Below are 25,984 nucleotides of genomic sequence, written 5' to 3' on the forward strand. Positions count from 1 at the left end.
GCTGTCTCCTCCCCCTTAGCAGCAATGTCAAGTGTCATTTTACAAAATCACAACTTTTTACAATCTTGACAAAAACATGTCTTTAAAAAGGTCTCAGTATTTCTGCAATAATCTGCTGATTGTCTTCTTTAAAAAAGACCAACCTTAGATCTGTACTGTATAGGTGGTTGTAAAGGTCGAGATGTGTTTATGAAAAAAGTGACACAAGATACAAGAAAATTTGTTTAAAAAGTAAACACACATGAGAGACAGAGAGATTAAAAGAGATTAAAAGGCAAATTGGAAGTTCAAGAGATAGCATTTAATTATTTTACCCAGTTGATTTCAACTTTTCTTTATGTGATGATGAAAAATATTGTTGTCCAGGGTTTCAAATTTTGGTGTGGGATGGCCTGGATAAGTGTGAGATTTCCCGGCCTGAAATTTTGTCTCAGTCCGCCCCTGGTTAACGTCAAGCTAGTTAGGAGCAGTGCAAAACAACGATGTCTGCAAATCACCGTTCATGTTTATGTATCAAACCTTTTCTTGTACTGTTGCTCTTCAGCAGCAGCAGCCTCTAGTCCAGTTTGCTGCTAAGAGTGAAAAGCCAGGCCCCGTAACATTACCAAGCACCAGTCATGAGCCCAACACACTAGAATGGGCAGGTAGGACAGTGCAATACTTGTTCTATTCTTTATTTGTGTTTAAGGACTGAACAATTTTGCACAGAATATATATTCAGATATTGCAGAAAAGGACATTGTGATGTTTAAAAGAATAGTGTTAGACATTTACCCTTTAATGTTCTCATTTATGAAAAATATTTGAACTTATAAAGCAGCTGTTTACTTGAAAAAGACATGATAGTGTCATTAGAAAGTTTAATACATTTTATTTTAATCTTTATTTTATACAATAAGCTTAATATACATTTGTATTTATTTGATATTTTTTCATTTCAAGGTTTGGATATTTATGAGCACTAATTCTAACAGAAAATAGATACTGATACTGTTAAACATTATATTGTGTTAACTGTTCAAATAAATCTTCACTGTGAAGCAACACTTAGGCTACTGTATTTGCACTGAATTGGAAATGACGTCATTTTAATATAGTCAGTCGTGAACTAAAGTGGGCCGGTCTAAGGCTTGAAACTCCAGGGCTGAAAAGGAGTCCCACTCCGGCTCTGAGTAGCCCACATGCTTTTTCACACCTGCAGGGTTCACAACATCGATATTAAAAACAATGGGATTGTGATCAGAAAAGGAGGCATCATCTATGTTTATATTTTCTACAGCAGCACCAATGGACATGATAAGGTCCAAAGTGTAACCATGGATATGTGTTGCTCCATTTATATGTTGCATAAGACCAAAAGATTCCAAAATGTTCAAAAATTCAGCAACCAAGGGTCGACCTGGGCAGCATACATGTACATTAAAATCACCCAATAATACCATTTTGTCATATGACCACATAGTAAGAGTTAAAAATTCACAAAACTCCCGTAGAAAAACACTGTCAAACTTAGGTGGCCTATAAATAAGCGCGTAGAACACCGCATACGAATCTGACTCTAGCACAATACATTGTAACTCAAACGATGAATAACTCCCAACAGAAACAGTCTGTATATTAAGAGATTGTTTAAAAACCATAGCAACCCCATCGCCCTTGCCAGTACACCGTGGTGTACTAATAAAAGAACAGTCCGGCGGACAGAGTTCCTCAAAAACTAACGACTCACCAGCACAGGCCCATGTCTCCGTCAGAAACAGAATGTCCAAATTGCGTCCAGTAAAAAAGTCATTTAAGATGAAAGTCTTGTTGCACACGGACCTAGCATTAACTAGAGCCATGTTAAGATGAGACTGTAATAACAGGTTCCGATCCAGTCGAACAAAGTCCAGTTTACGGAGATTTAAACATTCCGCTCCTCTCCGGCAAAGTCGTAACCGCGGCAACGCGGGGGTAGATGAATCACCGAATACCGGGTAGACTGAAAAATGAAAAGCATATCTATAATCCAAGGAGCGTCGCGCCAAATTATGGCCATCCAAATTTATTAAATCCAGGGAAAACTGGGTCGAGGATTGTATGGTGGAAGCAATTTTCGGTCTAATTCTAACCCGAACACCGCCACGACTGCCTCTCTTCCTGTGGCGTTTCCGTAGAGCAGGAACGCAGCAAGGCAGCCGGTGAGCGTACTCTGGCGCGGGTTGTTTAAACGAGGATTGAGAGCGGGAGTATAGAGCAGGACAGCATTCCTGGTAACCAGCTTCCATACAACTTTTAATGTTGATCAGGGCTTGGCGATCGTAGGTCAGCACTGAGTCTACATGATACCAGTGCAACACCACACAAAGTACAAACAGTAAAGATACCAAACGAACAGGTACGACAGACTGGAACACACGAGAAGGACGGCATGCCGAGTACACAGGCGCCATCTTGATCACATAGATAATTCTAATAATAAATCAGTATATGTAACAATCAGTCCACTGAAGTGGTGAGATGTGCAGAACCCATATGCAGTTTATTTACAGTGACAAGAAATCCATAATCCAAACGACAAACATAATCCAAATAATGACTTGACAGTATATTAGAATGATTTCTGAAGGATCATGTGACACTGAAGACCAGACTAATGGCTGATGAAAATTCAGCTTTGCATCACAGCAAAAAATAAATATTTTAATGTATATTGAAATAGAAACCATTATTTTATATTGTAATAACATTTTGCAGTATTAATGTTTTTGTATTCTGTATTTTTGATCAAATAAATGCAATCCTAATGAGTCTAAGAGACTTCTTTAAAAAACATTACTTAAGTCTTACTGATCCCAAACTTTTGAACGGTAGTGTATATGTATTTTTAAAGGAATGTTTAGAAATCTAAAATCTAAAATAAAAAAAGAAAGATATTTTCCCCCCACAGTACTGTATATTGTCTATTGTCTTGACATTAGAGCCCAGTATAATCACTAATGAAGGTCTTGTCATGATATCTTTTTCCTGAATAGAAACACAGAGACCAACTGCAGTAGGAAGAACGTCCTACACAACTAATTAACTTCAGCATATCAGTTAATGTTGTCATGTAGCTTGTAACTTTTCTATAAAGAAGGGGAACTTTCAGATGTTAAGGACCCCTAGATATCATGATCCCCTTGTAAGGGACCACCTTCCTGAAATATAAAGACATATATGTGCATATATGTGTATATTTAGCCTGGAAAAAATCCAGACCCTAATCTATTAAGATTAAGGGTCTGGCATCGAGCAATGAAAAGTGCCTAACTCGAGGGGCGGCACCAAGCGTGCATTTGAAACTCTCACTATATGCAATTGGATAACGCCACGACCAATCACAACAATACACCGTGTGAGCTTAGCTACCAGTGGAGCTAACTGATAGATTAAACTCTTGCCGTATCCAGTCAGCAAAACAGCAAAAACGTCCTTCTTGCAAAGGAACGGTTCGAGTGCGTTTTTTTTGTTCCTCTTTTATATGAAAACCCAAGTCTAACTTGTTCATTGTAGCGGCCAGCTTTCAATGTTTACTAAATGATTCCGGACGTCGCAGCGCTGTCGTCATCAGCTTAGCTCGCCTCTGGCCCGCCTACATCAGATACACCGATTTGATTGGTTCACAGAACTGCTTACGTAATGCAGTAACGTGCATCATTGCTCGATGCCAGAGTGTCTTGCAGAGACAATTCAAATTGTGCTCTCGCGATTCAATTCAATTCAATTCAAGTTTATTTGTATAGCGCTTTTTACAATACAAATTGTTGCAGAGCAGCTGTACAAAAGTTTTAGGCTACTACAATATATTTAGTAGCTTATTAGTGGTGAATACTGTATGTTGAGTTGATGTACATATGATATAAATATTAAAATCAGTAACTGTGTAATCAAACAGATGATGAACACTAATTGCAATGGTTATGTGCTGTAATCAACTTGTAGGAAAATTATGTAGTGCTGTATGTTGTTTCAAGGCTGGCATCATCTGCGGTCCTCTGAGGGGTTGGCATCATCTCTTCTTCTGAATCCGGGCTGAATCTTGTGTAAACCCTAGTTACCACGGGATGGAAATCCCGTGGCAGAGACAGAGAAACAAAGAAATAATTAGCGTAGCTGCTGTTCCAACTTCCGACCAAACAAAAATGATGGTTTAGCCCAAGCTGAAGAATATTAATGTGCATTTGATCAGATGTAACTGAAATTACAACGTTATGAGATACATGATGTGAATGCTTGGCTAAAGAGATGAGTCTTTAATCTAGATTTAAACATAGAAAGTGTGTCTGAACCCCGAACGTTATCAGGAAGGCTATTCCAGAGTTTGGGAGCCAAATGTGAAAAGGCTCTCCCTCCTTTAGTGGACTTTGCTATCCTAGGTACTACCAAAAGTCCAGAGTTTTGCGACCTTAGGGAGCGTGAGGGATTGTAGCGTAGTAGGAGACTAGTTAGGTATGCAGGAGCTAAACCATTAAGGGCCTTATAGGTAAGAAGTAATATTTTGTAATTGATACGGAAGCTAATAGGTAGTCAGTGTAGAGACTGTAAAATTGGAGTAATATGATCATATTTTCTTGATCTGGTAAGGACTCTAGCAGCTGCATTTTGGACTACCTGTAGCTTATTTATTGAAGAAGCAGGACAACCACCTAGTAGTGCATTACAATAGTCCAGTCTAGACGTCATGAATGCATTAACTAACTTTTCTGCATCAGAAACAGGTAACATGTTCCGTAGCTTAGCAATGTTTCTAAGATGAAAGAATGCTGTTTTTGTAACATAGGAAATATGATTTTCAAAAGACAGGTTGCTGTCTAATATAACACCCAGATTTTTGACTGTAGAGGAAATAACAGTACATCCATCTAGTTGCAGTTTAAGAGATTCTGTGTACTGTTTTTTGGTCCAATAAGTAATATCTCAGTCTTATCTGAATTTAACAGTAGAAAATTATTGGTCATCCAGTCTTTCACATTTTTAACACACTCTGTTAACTTTGCTAAGTTAGAAGTTTCATCTGGTCTTGTTGAAATATATAGTTGAGTGTCATCAGCATAACAATGGAAACTAATCCCATATTTCCTAATAATATTACCGAGGGGTAACATGTAAATTGAAAATAGTAGGGGACCTAGGACAGATCCTTGTGGCACTCCATACTTTACTGGTGTTAGCTGCGATGACTCCCCGTTTAAATAAACAAAGTGGTAGCGATCGGACAGGTATGATCTGAACCATCCTAAAGCCTGCCCTTCAATACCTGTATAGTTTTGTAATCGATCTATGAGTATTTCATGATCTATAGTGTCGAACGCAGCACTAAGATCAAGTAAAACTAGCAATGAGACGCAGCCTTGATCTGACGCAAGTAGCAAGTCGTTTGTGATTTTACAAGTGCAGTTTCTGTGCTATGATGGGGCCTGAAACCTGACTGAAATTCTTCAAAGATATTATTATTTTGCAAGAAGGAGCACAATTGAGCAGACACAACTTTTTCTAGAATTTTAGACATAAATGGAAGATTAGAAATGGGTCTGTAATTTGCCAATTCACCAGGGTCTAGCTGTGGTTTCTTAATAAGAGGTTTAATAACCGCTAGTTTGAATGGTTTTGGGACATGACCTAAAGATAACGATGAGTTAACAATATTAAGAAGCGGTACTTCTGCTACAGGTAACAACTCTTTTAGTAATTTAGTGGGTACAGGATCTAATAGGCATGTTGTTGGTTTAGATGCGACGATAAGTTTATTTAATTCTTTCTGTTCTATAGTTGTAAAGCACTGGAGTTTTTCTTTGGGTGTAATGACTAATGTTGAAGTATCCGTTGCTGTAGTATCTATATTAGTTATTGTATTTCTAATGTTGTCTATTTTATCAGTAAAGAAATTCATAAAGACGTTACTATTAAACTGTGCAGGAATATTCAGGTCAGGAGGTGTTTGGTTATTTGTTAATCTAGCCACTGTGCTAAATAAAAACCTTGGATTGTTTTGGTTTTTTTCTATGAGTTGGTGGATATACTCGGCTCTAGCAGCTTTTAAGGCCCGTCTATAGCTGGACATACTGTTTTTCCATGCAATTTAAAAAACTTCTAAGTTAGTTTTTCTCCATTTACGCTCAAGATTACGAGTTTCTTTTTTGAGAGAATGGGTATTACTGTTGTACCATGGCGCAGTACGTTTTTCTCTAACCTTTTTTAGCTTGATTGGGGCAACAGCTTCTAATGTATTAGAGAAGATAGTGCCTATGTTACTAGTCATTTTGTCTAGTTCATGTTTATTTATGGGTGCACAGAGCAGTTGAGATAAATCAGGCAGGTTATTTGTGAATCTATCTTTGGTAGCAGGAACAATAGTTCTGCCCAGACGATAGCGCGGAGCTATATAGTTAACATCAGTGATACGCAGCATGCACAATACGAGGAAATGATCGGTAACATCATCGCTTTGAGGTACGATATCTATATCAGTAGGATCAAGTCCGTGCGATATAATTAGATCTAGTGTATGATTAAAACGATGAGTGGGCCCAGTGATGTTTTGTTTGACTCCAAAAGAGTTTAACAGGTCATTGAACGCAAGTCCTAACGCATCATTTGTATTATCAACATGAATGTTAAAATCCCCAGCAATTAATGCTTTATCAAAATTAACCAATAGGTCAGAAAGGAAATCTGCAAATTCTTTTAGGAAATCTGTATACGGCCCTGGAGGTCTATACACAGTTGCCAGAGCAAGAGATAGGAGAGATTTATTTTGCATATCTGACAGAGTAACATTAAGTAGGAGTACTTCAAATGAATTAAACCTGTACCCTGTTTTCTGGGTAACATTGAAAATATCACTATAAATTGTTGCAACACCACCGCCACGACCGATCTGACGGGGTTCATGCTTATAACAGTAGTTTGGTGGAGTAGACTCATTAAGACCAATATAATCGTTTGGTTTTAGCCAAGTTTCAGTCAAGCAGAGTACATCAAAACTGTTATCTGTGATTATTTCATTTACAATAAGTGCTTTGGGTGCGAGTGATCTAATGTTTAGGAGCCCAAGCTTTAAAAATTGATTTTGTTCATTTATTGTGCATTTTTTGGTCTAATCACGATTAGATTTGTTCTAGATCCTGCATTAAATTTTTGTTTTGACCTCACTATTCGAGGAACAGACACAGTCTTTATAGGTTGGACAGCACCAATACTATCGTTTAAATGTGCATAACAAAAGCCATCAACGCAACTATTTGAAGAATTGCTTACTAGTCAAATGGAGCGCAGCGTCCTGGAGATGTTGTCCGACAGGAGTTCTGCTCCGACTCTGCTGGGGTGCAGGCCATCAGCGCGGTAAAGCCTAGGGCACTCCCAGAAAAGATTCCAATTATTGACAAAGAGCAGTTTCTGTTCTTTACACCATGACAACAACCATTCATTTAGAGCAAAAAGTCTACTGAACCTTTCGTGTCCACGTGGATACGTGGGAAGCGGTCCTGACACGATGATTCTCGTCGCGGGCGCTGTGCTGCGAACCGTCTCGATCAGGCTCCTGAAATCCCTCTTCAGGACCTCCGTCTGCCGCAGCCTGACGTCGTTCACCCCTGCGTGCAGGACGATCGCGCCGACGCTCACATCGTCCTTCAGGATGGCAGGTATCTGTGAAGAGACATCAAGAACGCGAGCACCTGGGAGACAACGAGTGTGCACTTTACCGTTAGCTAAGTTAGCGCGAACGTACCGGACGATGGAGTCGCCAGCTCCATCAGAACCGAGTGCAGCTCGAACGTGTCTTCACCTGCACTCAAAGGTAGACACAAATTCGCCATTAAAGCAAGTAACAGTAAGTAAGCAGTTTAAGTGTTTGTGAATAGAGAATAAACGATGTATGCAAGATTAGCCGCGACCACGCTGGCAAAGCTAAACGGGTTATAAGCTAGCTTAGTAGCAGACTCGGGAAAGCAAAAATAAAAACTAATGATAACAAGGCGTTCCGATTGTTTTTGTTGTACCACACGACGGGTATATTCACATGTTATGAAAAACAAAAACCCAGAAAAAACAAGAACCCAGATTGAAACCCTCTCAGGATGGCTTTCACATCACTTTACAAGGTTTATCTCAAGTCCAGTTTATTCAGAGCCAGATAAAAAAATAAATAATAATATTGACCCAGCTGCTTCGCAAAGACATCAGGTAAAGCACAAGAACAAACATTCACCCAATAACACACAAACAGACAGGTTTTGCAGACTAAAAAACAAAGGAGTATTAAGAGTAAGACGGGATTTAAAATGTCATTTGTGGCCATCTGGCTGTGTTTGAGGATCCTGACCGACAGTGTCGCATAAAGCATTAGAATCCACACATTTGTCAAAGGCAGATGTATCCTGGGTAACGGCGATGATAAATGACGCGCTCGGCCTCTCGACCTCCCAGATAAACTAACGGGAAGACCGAGTCCCAGTGCCTGATTATTGTGCAGCGCTGGGGGAGGAACATCAGCTTTATGACTGACGTCTCCCATGCAGCCGAGCGCTGTGATTTGTGACTGGATCAAATGATGCCGGTCGCTCGCACGCTTCGTTCTGTGATTTACACGCAGGGCTAAATCAGCCAGGCGGCGAGCCACCGGGCCGTTGGGAACCGAGCCGCCCGGGCAGATTCATCGCCCGCTGGGAAGAGCTCGTTCAGAACCAGTCCATCACCACACAATCTGACGGGCCTCAGAATCATTTAACGGGCGGCGGCTGATGCCTCTGGGGCCGCGGGAGCATCCAGACAGCGTTGTGGTGAAGCCGTAATGAAACATGATTCACAAGTAATTGATTTCGATCCTGAATGCAGCTAAAACACATTGAATGTGAGGAGCTTCAGCACAGACAAGATTGATTTGTGACATTTCATTTTAAGAGCCCAGATATTTTTATTGATATCAGGTAGTTGGATAGAAGCAGGATTTATCTCTCTGGTTTAGCTCTTTGTTCTCCACTTATCCATCATTCCATCTGCTGATAATCAAGTTGAACCTTGTATCCTGGGTTTGAGCTATGAATTAATCTTTGGAATAAAATCAATCGAATTAATCTTTGGAATAAGAGTTTCATTTTTCTGTATTTGACAAATAATGTCAGCTCATTTGCAAGTCTAATGAATCTTCTAATATTCATATTGATATTCAGTATGCATTTTACTCTTAATCTGGTGGTAATATCTAAACAGTCAAATTGTATGCTGGCATTTCTAAGATTTAAAGTGTTCCACAATGAAAATCAGGTTATTTTCTGGTTAAAATCTTGGAATTTTAAAAAGTTATGGTGCAAAATGATGCAAGATACAAAATACAGAAAATGTGTGTCATTTGTTTGTATTAGAAAAGCATGCAAACCTTATTTTCACCTGTGGTTTCACATGTTTGGACCCCTCTAGAATAGTTCAGCCAAAAATAATTATTCTGTCATTGTTTATCCCCATCTTGTTGCTCCAAACCTGTATGAGTTTTTCTTCTGTGGAACACACAAGAATATATTTTAAAGAAGCTGGGAACCAAAGAAGCCTATTTACTTCTGTTTAAAAGACAAAAAACCCTGAGACATTTCTTTAAATCAAATTTTTTGTTTTTCACAAAAGAAAGAATGCCATAAATTATGACAGAATGATCACTTTTTGGTGAAGTAACCCTTTGAAGAACAATCTTTATTCTATAAACTGTCCTAGAAAAATCTAACACAGAAAAAAAATTCAGAGGATATAAACTCATTTGTTGGACTATGTACTGTATGGTGGCTGAAGCTGACCAAGAGTCAGGTAATGAACAGTTCAGTCATGGGGAGCCGTGGCACATTGATATTTAGCAGCGAGAAAAACAGCATTTGTAATGAGCCGTTGAAGTGTAACCTCAGAGCACCGCCACTGCAGATGGCTTTCTGTGCGAAACAGCTGCCAAAATGCGATATGAGGGTAAAAATGTGACCACACAATGTCAGTCTTATTGAATAAGCTAGAGAAGGGAGTGTGATAGCAGAGCTGAGGCTTTCTGGCTCTCACTAGTTTTTTATTATTATTGCAGCGCATTGCATTTCAAGAGCTGTTGTGCTTCACAGCAACTTTATCCACACTGTAACTTTAATAGGCATTAGTTTAGCCGTTTTGTACCTCTCCAACATTCAGTTTCCACCTTTTAACTCTTCAGCTGACATGATTCTGATTTTAGAAATAACTGAATCATACCATTGTTTTTACAGTAAGATGAACATTTGATGAACAATGTTATTTTGCAGCGCTTTGATTAAACATGTGTAACCTCCCACTACTGGGTCATTCCAGCTGGAATCATCAAATGGTCCCCACCTGACCCCTCAGATTTGTCTGAAAAAAATCTATGTGATGGGTAATATGCCCAATAGATCATATACAAAATTTCAGATCTCTACTGTGCATACCTTTTTTACAAAAAATTCTGTAAAAAGTTTGTTTTTCACCCCGTTTTGGCATCACAGTCTGAGTGACCATGTTCAGACTGAAATATCTCCAGAAGTAGTTGTGCCAGGTCCATGAAATTTTCTGGGCTAAGAGTCCTAGTCCAGAACTGCATGAATTACAACAGCATACAGCATGTTCTTATTGATAAAATATTTAAAAAAAAAATGGGATGGGGTTTTGCCCTTATTTTTCTGTAATAATTTTTAAAGAAAATCATTACAGAAAAATGAGGCAAAACCCCATCCTATTTTTTTTTTTATATTTTATCAATAAGAACATGCTCTTTCAAAAAAAAAAAGTTTCATGTTCACACCTGGTGTCATTCATGGGAAATATTGCTCTGAACATTGGTGTAAATGAGGTTTTTAAATTTTTGGACCTTAATATCTCAACATCCATAAGACTCTATTGTCTGATGTCAAAGGATGTGAAAGACATGGTACATATCAGACCATTTACCAAGTTTGATGCTTATACATTGAAAATTGAGGTTTCTTTGGACATCTGAAAACCCTTAAAGTAATAGTTTAGAAGAAAAGTAGAGGGCCAGCATTCAGGTGTAAATTCAGTAACAATGCTGTGAGTTGTAATTCATGTAGTTCTGGACTAGGACTCTTAGCCCAGAAAATTTCATGGACCTGGCACAACAGATATTTCAGACTGAACATGGTCACTCAGACTGTGATGCCAAAACAAACAAAACAAACTTTTTTACAGATTTTTTTGTGAAAAAAGTACGCACAGTAGAGATCTGAAATTTTGTATATGATCTACTGGGCATATTACCCATCACATGGATTTTTTTTCAGACAAATCTGGGGAGGTCAGGTGGGGAACTTTTCCAAAATTTGATGATTCCAGCTGGAATGACCCTACTATCCTTGTTCGTAACAGCAGATATGAGGATCCAAACAGCCTGCGAAAGCCCTGGTTTGCTGTTTAAAAGCTCTGACTTTGCGTCGTCCTTAAAGAAGACACTGCAGCGTGTAGTTCTGTGTTTCCGTTTGACTATTCCCAACAGCCCTCATTTACTTCAATAAGTGTGAAGAGGAGAACAGGAACTTCACTATCTCCCAAACCCCCCTGTGGTTTCTTCTTTTAATTTCCAGCTTAATATGATATATTCAAGTGCTTTGCTTCTTCCTCAAGCCTCTCTGGAAGGATTCAGGGGTTTTAGTGGCTCTTGAAGAGCATCTCATTGCATTTGCACAAAATTCTCTAATAATAAGACACAAAGGCTTACTCTCTCGCAAAATATCCATGTCTTCCTGCAGACCTCACTCGTACCATCTAAAGCACTTTTGCAGCTTCAAAGCATGCCTTTATCCACCAAGAAATACTTCTTAAACAGTTTGTCTTATTTTTCCAAGAGCAAATCACTTTGGCTTTTGTTCATTCTCTGTTAAACACGTGTCTCTCTTTTATATTTATAGCATACGGGAGAATTTACAGGCACGCAAGTTGCTCCCGAACACTCGGGGCGGGAAGATAATTTATCTGGAGCTTCGATCAATAACGTAAAGAAAACCTGCATTATTCAATTGCTTGGCTCTGCTGACAGGCTCTTGTTTCTGTGAAGAAAATGCAAAGGTAATGAGGGAGGCGTTTGATTTGATGAGAGTTTGGCTGCTTTTAGAGACTTTTGCAATCAAACCCTGCTGAAATATACAATAGAAACCGTCACAGACGTTCTAATGTTTTCCATTATGAACATTACAAACCATCAGCTGTTACCTAATGGTGTTCCTACTAGTGATTTGTCATTGTGTTTAACATAAGCATAACAGTAACTGAAAAATATGTATTTTAGGTATGGGAGTGCATATGTTGATATGCAGATAGAGTCATTGGGCTTGTTTTGGGCTATTTATCATCAGCCTTTAAGCTGGTTTTGTAACACAGACCTGGCAACCCTATTCAGTTGTGTGTTTTGTGCCATATACCGTTAGTGGTTTTAACATGGAAACAAATGACCAGTAGAGACCAACAGGGACCATTACAGTTTCCATTCAAACCAATACAATTCCCATGATAACCATTAACGTATTCTATGAGAGTTTCCTTTGTTTTTGTTTTTTTTAGAAAGTACATGTGAAATAGCAGGCTGTCATCCAATAGATTTTTTTCTATGCTAATATGCATTGTCCCATAACTAAGCATTCATATAAAAAGCACCATCAGACCCTGAAGGGAGAAAATTGCCCAAGCATTTTGGAGAATTGAGTCCCATCAGTCTGTCCTGATCTCCTGCTGTTGGTCGAAGTCCACTTTATAGCTGAGTGCTGTACGAGATCACACTGTAAATCAGATTTTTCACCAAACAAAATCCTTCAGCCTCAACAAACACTTCTTTCCTTGTAATACCATTTGAACAGGAGATAATTGTTGTTAATATGAACAATTACAGTTCTAGCCATAAAGTTGTGCATTAATATTTTTTTGATGCTGATTTGATCTTTTACATTTTTTTGTAAAATCAAAAACCTGCAGAAAAGAGGTGTCACATGTATGTTGTTTTGTTCCTGTGTTTGGTTTTCCTACTTTCCCTTGTTCTCATTTTCTGGCATTCTTCGCATTCTTGTTAGACTGATGTTTCCTGATGATTCCATACCTGTTCTCCATTTTTTTTATTACTGCTTGTTTGTATAGGGGAAAGTGGGGTGAGTTGTGCCAGTTTTTACTCAAAGTGACTTTATAGTGAAGCCGTGACAGTAATCCCTCCAATTTAAGTATGTACATATATTTCAGGATGTGGTGCATCCCCGGGAACAATAACTTTGGATCTGAAATAAACTGATTCAGAATTATAGCTTTCAGAAAAAAAGTGGTCTCGTGGCACAACTTGCCCCCGGTGCGGGGTAAGTTGTGCCTTTGGGGAGAATACAGTGGGGTAAATTGTGCCAGTGATTATTTAAGTTAAAAAGAACATTTTAATGTCATGAACTGTAATGCTATATAAAATCAAGACAAATTCAATACAAAATTGCTAATTTAAGGTACCCTACTAAACTATTGGCATGTCATATTTTCTACTTTTTCGTAAAACACAAAAAACTCAAATACACAATATATGATATTTGTGAATAATCAGAATGCTGCCTGTTAACAAAACGCTGTCTGTCAATTATGTAACATATAGGAAAGAAGTTACTTTCTTATGAACATTTCTGAACATCCCATTGTGACTTTTGCCACTTAAAAAACTAACAAATGGCAGGTAAATCAAACACTGACACTCATCTTTTCACACAGATTATCCCCTGTGGGTATGTAAGTCTAAATCAGGGATGCCCAAACCTGTTCCTGGAGATCTACCATCCTACAAAGTTCAGCTCCAACCCTAATCAAACACCCCTGAACCAGCTAATTAATCTCTTAGGTAGCACTTGATAATTAAAGACAGCTGTGTTGGAGCAGGACTGGATCTAAAGTCTGCAGGTAAGTAGATCTCCAGGAGCAGGGTTGGTCAGCCCTGGTCTAGATGGTCCAGATCTGGACTATTACTTAACATCCCACTGGCACAACTTAACCCTGCCCCTTTGGCACAAATCACCCCAGCCTGACAATTTTGAAAGACTAGCATGATCCTGCAGTTTAGAGCTAACATAATGCTAACTGTATAGACTCACTGTGTAGCCTACTAAAGCACTAAAACATGTGTGAAATATTTTCAAACGTGTCTATAATTGTTCAGACGCAACAATCAAAAAGCCTTGATCATATAAATTTTACTTTGAAAGGCAAAAAATGTGCTTAGCCCTCATGCCATGTGTTTCTCTTCTTTGGGGGGGGGGGGGGGGGTGGTAGGTAAATTGGATGGCTCTTCAAAAGCATGTGGTCACATGACCAATTTCCTCTATGGTTTTCTAGAAACAAGGGGTGGCACAACTTCCCCACTGGCACAAATCACCCCACTCTCCCCTACATAGCACTCGGTTTCTGTTGTTTATTGTCCATTGTTGTGGATGTATCTTTTGACTTTTTGAGTTTTGATAAAACTGCTGCAACTACAACCAACATTTCTCCCTTCCTGTAACTGACCGTGACCAGAAGAGCATTGAGAAATGATTTGTTTATGAGTCAGTTGTATGAGAGGAACGTAAATGAATGGACGCATCTTCATCAGCATGATGTGGATATGGATGCATTTCAATTTATTTCATGCCTCATATGACTTTCATGTAAACTGATGGTGGGAATTAGAATGCATGCGTTTCTATGGCAACAAGACTTGTGATACAGGGCAGACTCGTGAAAAGCTAAAACTGATTCTCTCTTCAAACCTGATGGTGATGAAAAGTGCTGGTCAGACGTTTCCACGGTCATTATGTGAGTATATCCAGAGGAAAATCATTAATGCCTTAATATCTCTGATCAAACAGTTGCCAGAAGTGCTTGATTCTACAATTATTCAATGAAATTCAATTACAAAGTAGTCCTTTAATTTTTTAGCAGCTTCTTAGATGTTCTCAGAAAAAGAGCCCAGTAATCTCAGCTTTGTCTCCTTTAGAGAGCTCAATATAAACTCAAACGTTTCTCATTTAGTTCATCTATGAGGAAATGATCTGAACTGCTTTCATATTACAGATGCAGCTCTATACACTTGCTGTATATCAGCTATGGACTCGATTGTGTCTTTCTTCTGACTCTCACGTGTGTTTAGGAGAAACATCTGAGACAGAGGTGATGGTTAACCCCAGAACCTCTGAACAATAACATGTAAAGTAGTTCACATGGTTTCATAAGCGTTTCTGAATAAAAACCAGCTGACTACATCTTTATGTATGTAGTCTTTCTCTTTTTATTCTCAGTTGAACCAGCAGCTACATAGATTTTCCCAGTGAGTGTGACTTTAACTAGCTGTTCAGGGCAGTGACACCTGGGAATAACGAGGCCTACGAATGATGTCTATCAGAGTTTAGTCACTAGAAAAGATTTGCTGTGCTTCTGTTATAAATAAGTTATCCATTTTACTCCTGCTATCTCTCAGCTACTAAAATGTGTCCATAAAGTCGCATAGGAATGACCACGTGTCTATTTGATTGGACCAGATTGCTTCACACCACAATACATAATAAACAGGAGAATTGAATGTGCTTGAAATGTGTGCAGACATCAGTAACGGTTCCTGCAAATACCTGTGCAGAATGTGGAACAAAGGCACATAAAGTTTATGACACAAAAGCCCTTCAGTGATAATGTGGCTTTTAGAGACCAGGGTAAAAAGCAGATAAGAGAAACTGACTGAGCGGAAGGAAATCGATTGCTTTAAACAATTACGGAGCTGCAGCGGGCAGAGCCGAGCGGACGTCACGGACTTGACGGGCGACTCTACCTGCCAGTGTCTGTCGATGTCTCGCCCTCACCATCCGTCTTTCAGCACACCAGAGAGACACGACCAGACCCAGCTAAGACACTATACTTTCATTCAGCTGTAGGCTGAAGAGATGTTCAGTTAAGATCAACAGTAGCCTCTTTAGTTGGCCAGTTAAACAAACATATTTCATTTCCTAAATCCTCTCCCAAAGATGCAGCTGTATCACCCTCCAAGCACCAGAAAATAGTGGTGTTTTGTGTTGTTTGTTTTTGTGTGTTTTTTTTAAAGCCAATTTATTTTTTGGGGCAATGTTTAGATGTAAGATTAACCCAGGCTACATCTCCAAACAGATGTAGCTGTAACTCAGACTCATTGGAAAAACATTCTCTTATAGTTGTTGGTGTTTTACTGCCAATAGTGTTTAATATGGGGTTTTATTGGCAGTTTTATGAATGTCCCTGTTACATTTAATGTTTACACATTACATAAAAAGTGAGAACAGATATAATTATATTTTGTATTTTATTTTTTTTTAATTTAATTTAATTTTTTAAGACTAATTATACATTTCATGGCGTTTTTATGCATTTTTACATTTATTCCAAAATAATAACAGCTGTTCCTCTTAATAGTCAACATTTTCAGGTCATCATCATTAAAGCTCTGTAAACACTCTCACGGACACGAAGATATATCTTTCAGTTAATCAAGCTGAATGCTCATTAAAAACTGACACATTATGTTTTCAGGCCATTTCAAGTTTTATTTTGACATGACACAAAGCAGTGGTATCTAAGCGGCCAAGTTTGTTGTTTACTTTACAATTAACCAATAATGCCATTGGGAGGCGGGATTTATTGCACGAACTAATCACATCCAGTCATAGCCGATCGTATACAATTATAGCGCGATAGAGGCATTGCCTCCTCTCATGTGACTTTCCCCCATTCATTCTCAGGGTCTCTGTTAAAAGTCAATGGACTGAGTGGAGGCAAGCCTCTGCTGTAACTTTACCTGCGGGTGTCGCTGTTGGACAGTGTGACTTTTATACTTTTAATATCATATTTAATAATATTTGTGGTGTTTTATTTTTGCAATATTTTCTCATCCAGTTTTTTAAGGAGACACTTGCCTCCTCAAAGGAAATGGCCTCGATGTATAGATATAGGTTTTTGGCGTTTTGTAAAAATTAGGTTGAAGCAGCCTATTATATGCTGGCAACTGTTTTTAGCAACATTATCATTCACCCGCATTAATTTATTTCTGTCTTCATTTGCCTAAACACTTAATGAATTAAATGAATGCTGAATTAACTGATATATTTACACATAAAGTAAATAGGGGCAGACCAAAAAAATGTATTGATAAGTCAATGAGAGAGGACCTCAGCATACATCTGTGAGCATAATCCCTCAAAATCATATCCATTTTTTGACTCAGATTATTTGTATAAAACTAAGCCAGTTTGATATAGATGCTGGACACCTTCCTCAGGCAAAATCTCTAAACCTTTATCTATGCAGTGTTCAAGATAAACGTAAATGACTTTTGAGTATTCACCTCCGTCCCCAGAGGCATTACAAATAAAAGCTGAGTAAGATTAAAAAACAGTAAATACAGCCACTGCAGCTCTGCCCAGGTTTTAGGTTACCATCTGCAATTAACACACCAAACTAGCAGCGTTACTCTAAATCTGATGGAGCGAGAGGTTTGTTATATGGAGCACCTGAAGCTCTTTCTTTAATTACAGAGACACATGCAGGAGAGAACAGATGAACGGAGAAGAGATGCAGCAGATAAACTCAAGACGAGCAGACGAGAGGATGGAATGATCAGCTGAAAGAGGGCAGGTGGAGATCATCGAGTGAAAGGCTTTAATAGCATTGAGCTCCATCAGACAGACAGGAAAGTGTTATGAGTGTTACATTAGTACACTGCTGACATTTCTTCTGTGTGTGTTTTAAATCGATTGTTTTGAACTTTACCTTCAACTCCATTAATGAAGCATTTTTTGTGTAAAGGTGGTGCTGAACAAAAACATGAAGACAAATGAAGTTAAAGAAGAGCCCAACACTGTCTGGAGGAGAGATGTGTGTACAGTAACAATAGCCAAGAGATGGATTTGGGTTAGAATTCTGTTAAATGTAACATGCACAAATGAGATTGCTCTAATCCAGTCTCTCGAGTCAACACATATTTCACACTTGCAGTTTTCATGCAGTTTAGTTTGGTATGCAAAATCTACACGCCAATGTTCATTGATCATTGTATTTCTTTCTTTCTGTTCACATTGTTAAATCAGAAAATGTGGTAGTCTCTTCTGAGGGAAGATTTTGCATCTTTAAAATTAAAGTAAAATCATGTTAGACTCGGGAAGAATATGCACCACCAGAATGTGAGAAGGCGTTGTATTGATTTAAAATTGATTTAAAACTGTTGGTCGGTTGATTTTTTTTTCTCAGTTTGAGTAAAAATATCCCAACATGCTCTGCACACTCATCATCTACCAGTAAAAGTCAATGGCAGATTTCAATCATAAAATGCATGCAAATTTAGACACTGGTGTATAATTAGCACAACAAATTGATGGTTGAAATGTTGCTATAGAAAAGTGATGGAATTGCATATCATATTTTGAGTTCAATCCATGCACTTTCATAGAACATCAATAAGAAGTCTCAGTCATCATTTACAATTTAATGGTTACAAATATAACCTGAGATTATTACCACCATTGAACATCCTGCTTTTGTGGGAATGACAAAGAGATACGCAAATACACCAATGCTAGAGAAATACAAAGACTAGCTTAAGACAGAAGTCAACACCAAACCTTTAGCAATCAAATCAAATGCTTAAAGTCAACATGAATCCAAATGTACTGAATTGTAAACCCTATTTGCTAAATTATGTGAAACACATTCCTCAGTTCAGTTCCTCATGGATAAAAGCACAAAATACGTCACATCATTAAGGTGAAATGAGGCATGAATACCTTTTCATGTAGATTTTAAAGTGACTCTGCGGTAACGTTTTTTTTCTTCTTCTAGGACTTTGAATGTTTATCACATGTTTCTGACACGCTTCAAGTTCCCAGGATTCTGTTCAGGTGAATCTCTGTTAGCTTCTTCCATTACGTGTCAGGTAAGCAAATGCATGAGGTTTGTTAGTGCAGTGTGTTTTCTTCAGCTATTGGAAGTTATTCACACAGCTGTACATTCATTCTGTTAAATTAAAACCAACATCAAACATGATCAATTTAAGCTTCATCAGTAGCATACTACCAAAGTTTGATCTTCTTTCATTGAACACTTCATTCACCTAAAAATTAGATCGGACAAGGTGTTAAAAGAGCATTTTCAGATAAATGGTGTTGGCAAAAAGAAACTCCATTTGTAATTAGATAGCGGCTAATTAGAGAATAAAATGAAGAGAGGAGAATCACTGGTCATTTTCCCTTTGTAATGCTGTTTAATTAAAAACCCTCATCAGAATTGTAATTAGGACATGAAACATACTCAATCTTCAGTCTAATCAGTACATTTGTGTGTCTGACCTGAGTGAAAACATGCTGTAACAAACACACAACACGCATAACGACTCAAATATACACGATTCTTTATCAAAGCATCACATAAAAACAAAAAAATCATTATCCCCTTTTCCATTAAAAGGCTCCCTGCTGAAAAAAACAGCATATGCTGGTTAGGTATGTTTTGGTGCTGGGATGCTGGTTTTAGCTGGTTTATGCTGGTCCTTTGCTGGTTTATGCTGGTCCCTTGCTGGTTTATGCTGGTCCTTAGCTGGTTAATGCTGGTCCTTTGCTGGTTTATGCTGGTCATGTTGCTGGTCAAGGACCAGCATAAACCAGCAAAGGACCAGCATTAACCAGCAACATGACCAGCATAAACCAGCAAAAACCAGCAAGGGACCAGCATAAACCAGCAAAGGACCAGCATATACCAGCTAAAACCAGCATCCCAGCACCAAAACATACCTAACCAGCATATGCTGGTTTTTTCAGCAGGGCTGTTTGTTCTTTTTTCCTTTTTTTTTGTTGGTGTTGTAAATATGCCTATTGGCGTGGATGAACAGTGACCAAAGCTTTTGTTATTGCATGACTAAAATAAATAAATACACACAAATGAATTACAATAGTTTTTTTTCCCCTTTTGATTCAAATGTTAATCACAAACCTTTTAAAAATAGATCTTTATAAATCTTGTCATGTTTTTGATAAATGATGAAACTTTGCATTTATGAGGGCGACTTTTCCAAAACTAACAGTGTCTGTTACGCTTACACATTTCTGATCAAACTGTGTTTGTAATGGTTTACTATTATACTGCTAGACATACCAACCCGATCTCATGGGAAAATATAACTAGTTTATGGCAAACTGTATGGTTTTTAAAGCACTGCACCAGTATGATAATCATCTTTCAATGTAACTGTAGTATGCTGAATCATTTTCACTTGCCCAGTCACCTGTGTCTCGAATCATTTCCTACACTACACTAGTCACTATCCTGAGCTGTGACGTCAGCAGACAGGACAAATACCAATTCAAGAGCCTTCAAAAATATTCAGTCACTGGTAAAACTTCTACCGTAATTGCACGCAGACATTTACGGCTGTTTTCAAATCACTGCTTGCAATCAGATGGTGTATTTGACATCTACTAGCAGGGACCAATTGGACCAAAGTACAGACTGGGGTCCAGACAAACCTGGACCCCAGATGACCAGGGCCATTTTAAAAATTGGAGTTTGTCCAATGACATAATAGAAAGGTGACACAGTATGCAAAGTATATTTGTAAGGAAGTAAGTTTAGCAATTACTGACTACCCTCATACCGTTGTATTTCTCTTGCAATACGTAGCTTATGTCCATACAGGTAGTCTCCAGATTTTGGGTCACGTGTGTTCACACGTGGTGACCTCCGGCAGCGGCGTTTGCTCCTGCAGCGCTACCTGTGGAGGCGTCTGTATGGATCGACAGGACGGCACCAAGTTCTTCTGTAATTCCACTCCAAACCCAGGCGGGGCGCTCTGCAACTGTCTCCTGTACTGCACAAAGCTGCACGTCTTCAAAACGACGGCTAGGATGTTCTTGGCCATGAGTATCGCAGACACTCTGTTGTCCTTATAGAGGAGCATATTCCCTCCACGGATGAAGAGAGTGACAATGTTAATCGTCACCAGACTCAGAATGGGGTAGAGCATCATCTTGTGAGGACTGATGTTGATGCCTTGCATGCTGATCTCACTCAGAGACACACAGGGCAGCACTAAAAGAAGAATATAACAGTAGAAAAACATCAGTCCCTCGGCCCAGAGAGGAAGCCCTTTCTTTTGCGGCTCCCACAGGTTGGCCTGGATGTCCAGAACATCCAACAGATCCACCACCACCCAGAACAAACGGTTTCTGATCTCCTCCTTCTTCTTGAACGCCTTCACGTACTCCATGTGGTCGACGGCGACCAGAATCACGAACAGCATGGGAACGCTGACGGACAGCAGGAGCGTCAGAGCTTTCCGAGCCAAGGCGTCCAGGCTTTTACGGTCAGCCTTGTAGTTCTGGTAAACGAAATACACCTTAATCTCCAAGACGAAGATGTAAAGGAACCAAAGTATCATGGCGTAGCCTCGTTTTGCCGTCCTCACCTCGGCTCCCACCCACACCGCCACGTATCGCAGCACGATGAGGAAGCAGAGGTCGCCGACGGTCACCATGATGCAGATGCCGATCTTTCGCGGGCCGTGATTCTGCTCGACGAGGTACGCGTCCATCAGCGCCATGCTGCTCATGATGACGATGGTGGACAAGCACACGTGCGGCTTGTTGGTGGGAGGGGGTGGCACCATCCTGCCGGGGGCGGGACGGCGGACCCTCGCGACCTCTTCCCTGATGGCCTGATTTAAGGAAGTTCCTCTGGGGCTCACGCTCTTCCGTTCCCCGATGGTGCTCCCATGGCCGAGCTCCAGGATTCGCTAGCTGGACCCAAACTAAATCACGTCGATCGTCGAGATCCCAAAATGCACAAACCAAAAATCAAAGCCGATACGTTTAGATGAAGTCTTCAAGAATTTCTAGTCTGACGGCATTTTGGCCACTGTTTCGAGACCTTCATTGCTGCATTAAAAAAAGATCTTGTTTTGTGGCCGTCGGCCAGACGCATACATCTACAGGTCAATTTAATGCACTCTCTGAGAAGATATTTAAAATAAAATTCAGAAAGCGACCAGACACCTACTTTCTCCCCTGTCTGAAGTTCATCATGACAATGAGCTGTGGACCGTCCTCGCCGAGACCAAATTAGGACCGTAATCCATATGTAAAGTGACAGGAAACACACACAGTTCTCCCCTGGTTGTGTTGTATCCTGTGGTCAGGCATGTCTCTTCAAAATTACAGCCCCCAAATCCCTAATGCCTCGAATGTAATCCACTTAAGCTTGGAGTGTGCAGACAAGGTTGCTGTAGACGTCTCAGAGGGCGAATTTGATTTCAGCACAGGAGAAAAAAATCTGTCTAAATCGAAACTCACTTTTTTGTGCTTTAGACTAAAAACTTACAGCAAGTGCAGGTGCGTTATTTTACATGGAAGTCGACTTACTGTAGCATTAAACCATCGGGATGTGCTGGTGATCGGTCCAGTGGTTCATGTGTGTTTGGTTCTTTGTCCTGTGAATGCAGATGCAGTTGGATTCGATGTGTCCTGATTGCTCGTCACCTCAGATCAGAGCGGGAAGCTGGTGTCCGTCTGTGCTGTCAGCTGTGCATCGCTGCTCCTGTCTCAGCACATGCTCTCTGCTGCGCCGCGTCAGGAATATCAGGATTGCTGGCGGTACGAGTGAAGAATTCATTCTCTCTCTCTCTCTCTCTCTCTCTCTCTCTCTCTCTCTCTCCATGTGTGTTAATGAGGTGCGTGCGCCTGCATCTCCCTCTGCCTGCTCTCCTCAGACACTGACACAATGTGGCTCCTTCAGCGCTCTCTCTCTCTCAATCTCCCTCATTCTCTCTCTTTCACTCACTCACTCACTCACTCACTCTCTCTGATTGAGATTCAAATAGCATTATTTGACTTGGTTAAAAAAAATAATTATTGCCAAAAACATTAAATATACATCTATGCATACATGTTTTCACACATTACAACATTGGTACTACTAAAGATGTAAGTGGCAGGAGAATGATGGGGGTCAGTAGATTATTTTTTTTTTTTTAAGTTTCTAGAATTTGACCGCTTGTTTTCTGTATTGTTGTCATTTGTGATTATGTGCCTGATTCTTTCCTGCATGCATTATTTGTGGATACAGTGACACCACCAGCCTGATCGACTGAAGTTATGGTTGCTTGCACTTCGTCACGATCTGACTGTTGTGAATGTGCTCAGGACAGTTGGGCATTGAGGTGGATCATAGGTAAAAAAAAAAAGATATAAATACTGTTCAGTTTCTTGCACAGACTGATTGTTTAGGGTATTAAGACCTCAATGTATCGTTATGAGCCGCAGGGTGTAATTTGGCTTTGTCTGTGTATGTTTTTTTTTTTTACTCTTAAAGATTTGGTAACCACTGACTGCCATTATTTGACTGACAGACTCCAACGGTTTGAGCTAAAAATCTTCCTTTGTGTTCTACTTAAGAAACAAAGTCACCTGCATCCTGGATGCCCTGGAGGTAAGCAGATAAACATTTTTGGGTGAACTATCCCTTTAATGAGATTGTAGGTTTAGGGTTATCCTGTTAAATAGTCCTTGGTGCCAGAATTTAATCAGTTGTTTTATTCAATAAAAATCTAATCTGACTAATTGTTGATGAAGTCCAGGAGTTTACTGTACTACAGAAAAACTTCTACAGAAAAGAGAAATATCTCTCTGTCATTTCTATAATCTCTTTCTATTTTTAAAAGATGATAGCTGTTATCAGTGCTTGATTCCAGATGAATCAGAGATGTGACTGACGCTCACAGCCACACATTTAATTACAGTCAATTGGAAATTTAGTGCTGCTTTGTTTTATCACTTAATTTAACATCCCATCAGATCCAGACATCTCATGGACTTCAATTATCTTTGATTGAAAGATGTAATTACTGTGAGTTGGTATCTATCGTTTATATTTTTTGGTTCTTAAGGAGGATAAGGAGTTCTGAGTGTATGTTTGTGTTTTCCATTATGTTTCACAGTAAGGTAGATGATTCTCTCTGTTTATGAATGACAGTACTCTGAGATTTTGTATTTCTTGACATGAATCTCGGATGGATATAAGATTTAGTCCAGTTTTTTTCTGGACAACATTTTACAGTGATCTGTATATTTTGTGCATTCTGTAAGAAAGTGCAGCATCATAGTGTCTCAGTTTTGTTATGATCACTGCCATTGACAGTCCAATGTTTTCATGTGTCTGCTGGTTTCTATAGTCATGTTGTGTCTTTGTTGTATCTCTGTAGCGAGTTTGTACTTCCTCAGTGTTTTATCTGTTGAGGGTCTGTCATGTCATTCTGTATTTTTAGGGTTAGGTAGAGGAAATTTTCATGTTCCTTACATAGCAGGAAGAGGAGCCTGCTGCTGCCGCCCCATAGACAACATCACGTCTCACAGAGAGAGAAAGAGATGCTGCTCATGATGGACCTCTCTTATTGATTGTAAGAAAGACATTGAATCAGGTCAGAGGGCCAGCAGGGGATGAAGGAACCGATGCTGAGAGGAATAGAGAGTCAGGGAGTGATGGTAGAGAGTACGAGAGCGAGTGAGCAGGAGGACAAAAGGAACTGTGAGGGAAAGGAGGAGGGAATGGGGCTTGTGATACTGTATATTCTTAAAGGAAAGGAAAGAACGTGACGTTTGGCTAAGTATGGTGACACTTACTCTGAATTTGTGCTCTGAATTTAACCCATCCAAGTGCGCACACACACAGCAGTAGGCAGCCATATTGTGAAATAGGATGGAGGTTTTGCCATCCCATAGCACAAAGTTACGTGATTTTTTTTTTATGCATACGGTGGAATTTATTCGGCAAATGCGTTTCCATTTCCCATTATTCACATGAACCCTTTTAAATCATTAACCCATCAGTCAAAAACCACCTCAAGCAAGCGTAAAAACTTTTTTGCGAATTAAGGGATTTTTATTCGAAATGTGACGTTTCCGTCACTCGTTTCTGATGCCATATTTTAAAACGTGCATAAAAACAGGGTGATGGAAACATGGCTAGTGAAAATCTCAGTAGTTCTGATGGATTAAACCCAGTGCTGTCACCATACAATAATCACAGTTTCTGTTTGCTGAAGCATGCTCTGTGATAATGGTTGACTGCATGATTTAAGTGAGTGTGAAGAAGCATTTACTCATCGCAGTGTCAGGTGTTTTCTGTGAATTTGTGCTTTTCAAAAAGAATGATGCACATCTTGTGGACCAAAGCATCCAGTCTGTATTGATTATAAAGAAAATATTTTCAATCTCTTTTTGCTTAAAAACAGACTCTCCTTTATTTACCTTCATGGATGATTTGGAAATGAAGCGTACATGTTTCACAGGAAGTCTGACACTTCTGTACACTCTGCAGAATCGGAATGTTTTTTGTTGTTGTTGCATGTCATCGGTTGCACATAGAGAAATGAAGATGCAGGCCGGTGCGTAGTTTCCCTGCATCACTTTTATAGCGTCGACTGACAGAAGCTGCTGGTGTAATTCTGTCAAAGAATGAGATGTTTTAGTTACTCTAGTCACCCGTTCCACCCACATAATGCTGCTGTATTCATAATTCATCGACTCATTTGCATGTCTTTCATAGCATTCATATATTTCCAAGATGTGCTTTAACAAGAGCCGAGCGAGTCTGAGCGTTGTATTCGTCTCGCTCTTAGATAATGTGCTGAGGTGTGAATCACAGGCTTCTCTTTTAAACAAATCAGCGTGTTTTATTCATCGTTCAGTTGTTTGTTTGCAGTATTCCTAAAACATTTTCACTGGCAAACTGTTTATGAGAGTTGTTCTTCCATCTAAATTAAAGAAAGATCAGAGTGAGGAGTGTTTTATTTGAAGGTTTAACAAACAGTGTTGAATCATCGCTCCTGCATTTAAGCTGCTCTGTTGACGCACTTCATCTGTCTGATGGCTTGTCTGTCTCTTGAGAGAACCATGTTTCTTGCTGTGTATTTTATTGTTTG

The 25,984-nt window shown here is 39.3% G+C and overlaps 1 protein-coding gene across 1 annotated transcript; it reads right to left on the reverse strand.

The window, feature by feature from the left end:
* Positions 1–19,717: 19,717 nt before the first annotated feature.
* LOC141326098 (transmembrane protein 121) lies at positions 19,718–22,750 on the reverse strand. The gene has a single exon (XM_073834796.1). The coding sequence runs from the start codon at positions 21,674–21,676 to the stop codon at positions 20,726–20,728; it is 951 nt and encodes a 316-aa protein (XP_073690897.1). The 5' UTR covers positions 21,677–22,750; the 3' UTR covers positions 19,718–20,725.
* Between the last annotated feature and the right edge of the window lie 3,234 nt (positions 22,751–25,984).

This window comes from Garra rufa, chromosome 2 (genome assembly GCF_049309525.1).
Source record: "Garra rufa chromosome 2, GarRuf1.0, whole genome shotgun sequence".
NCBI classification, from domain to species: Eukaryota; Metazoa; Chordata; class Actinopteri; order Cypriniformes; family Cyprinidae; genus Garra; species Garra rufa.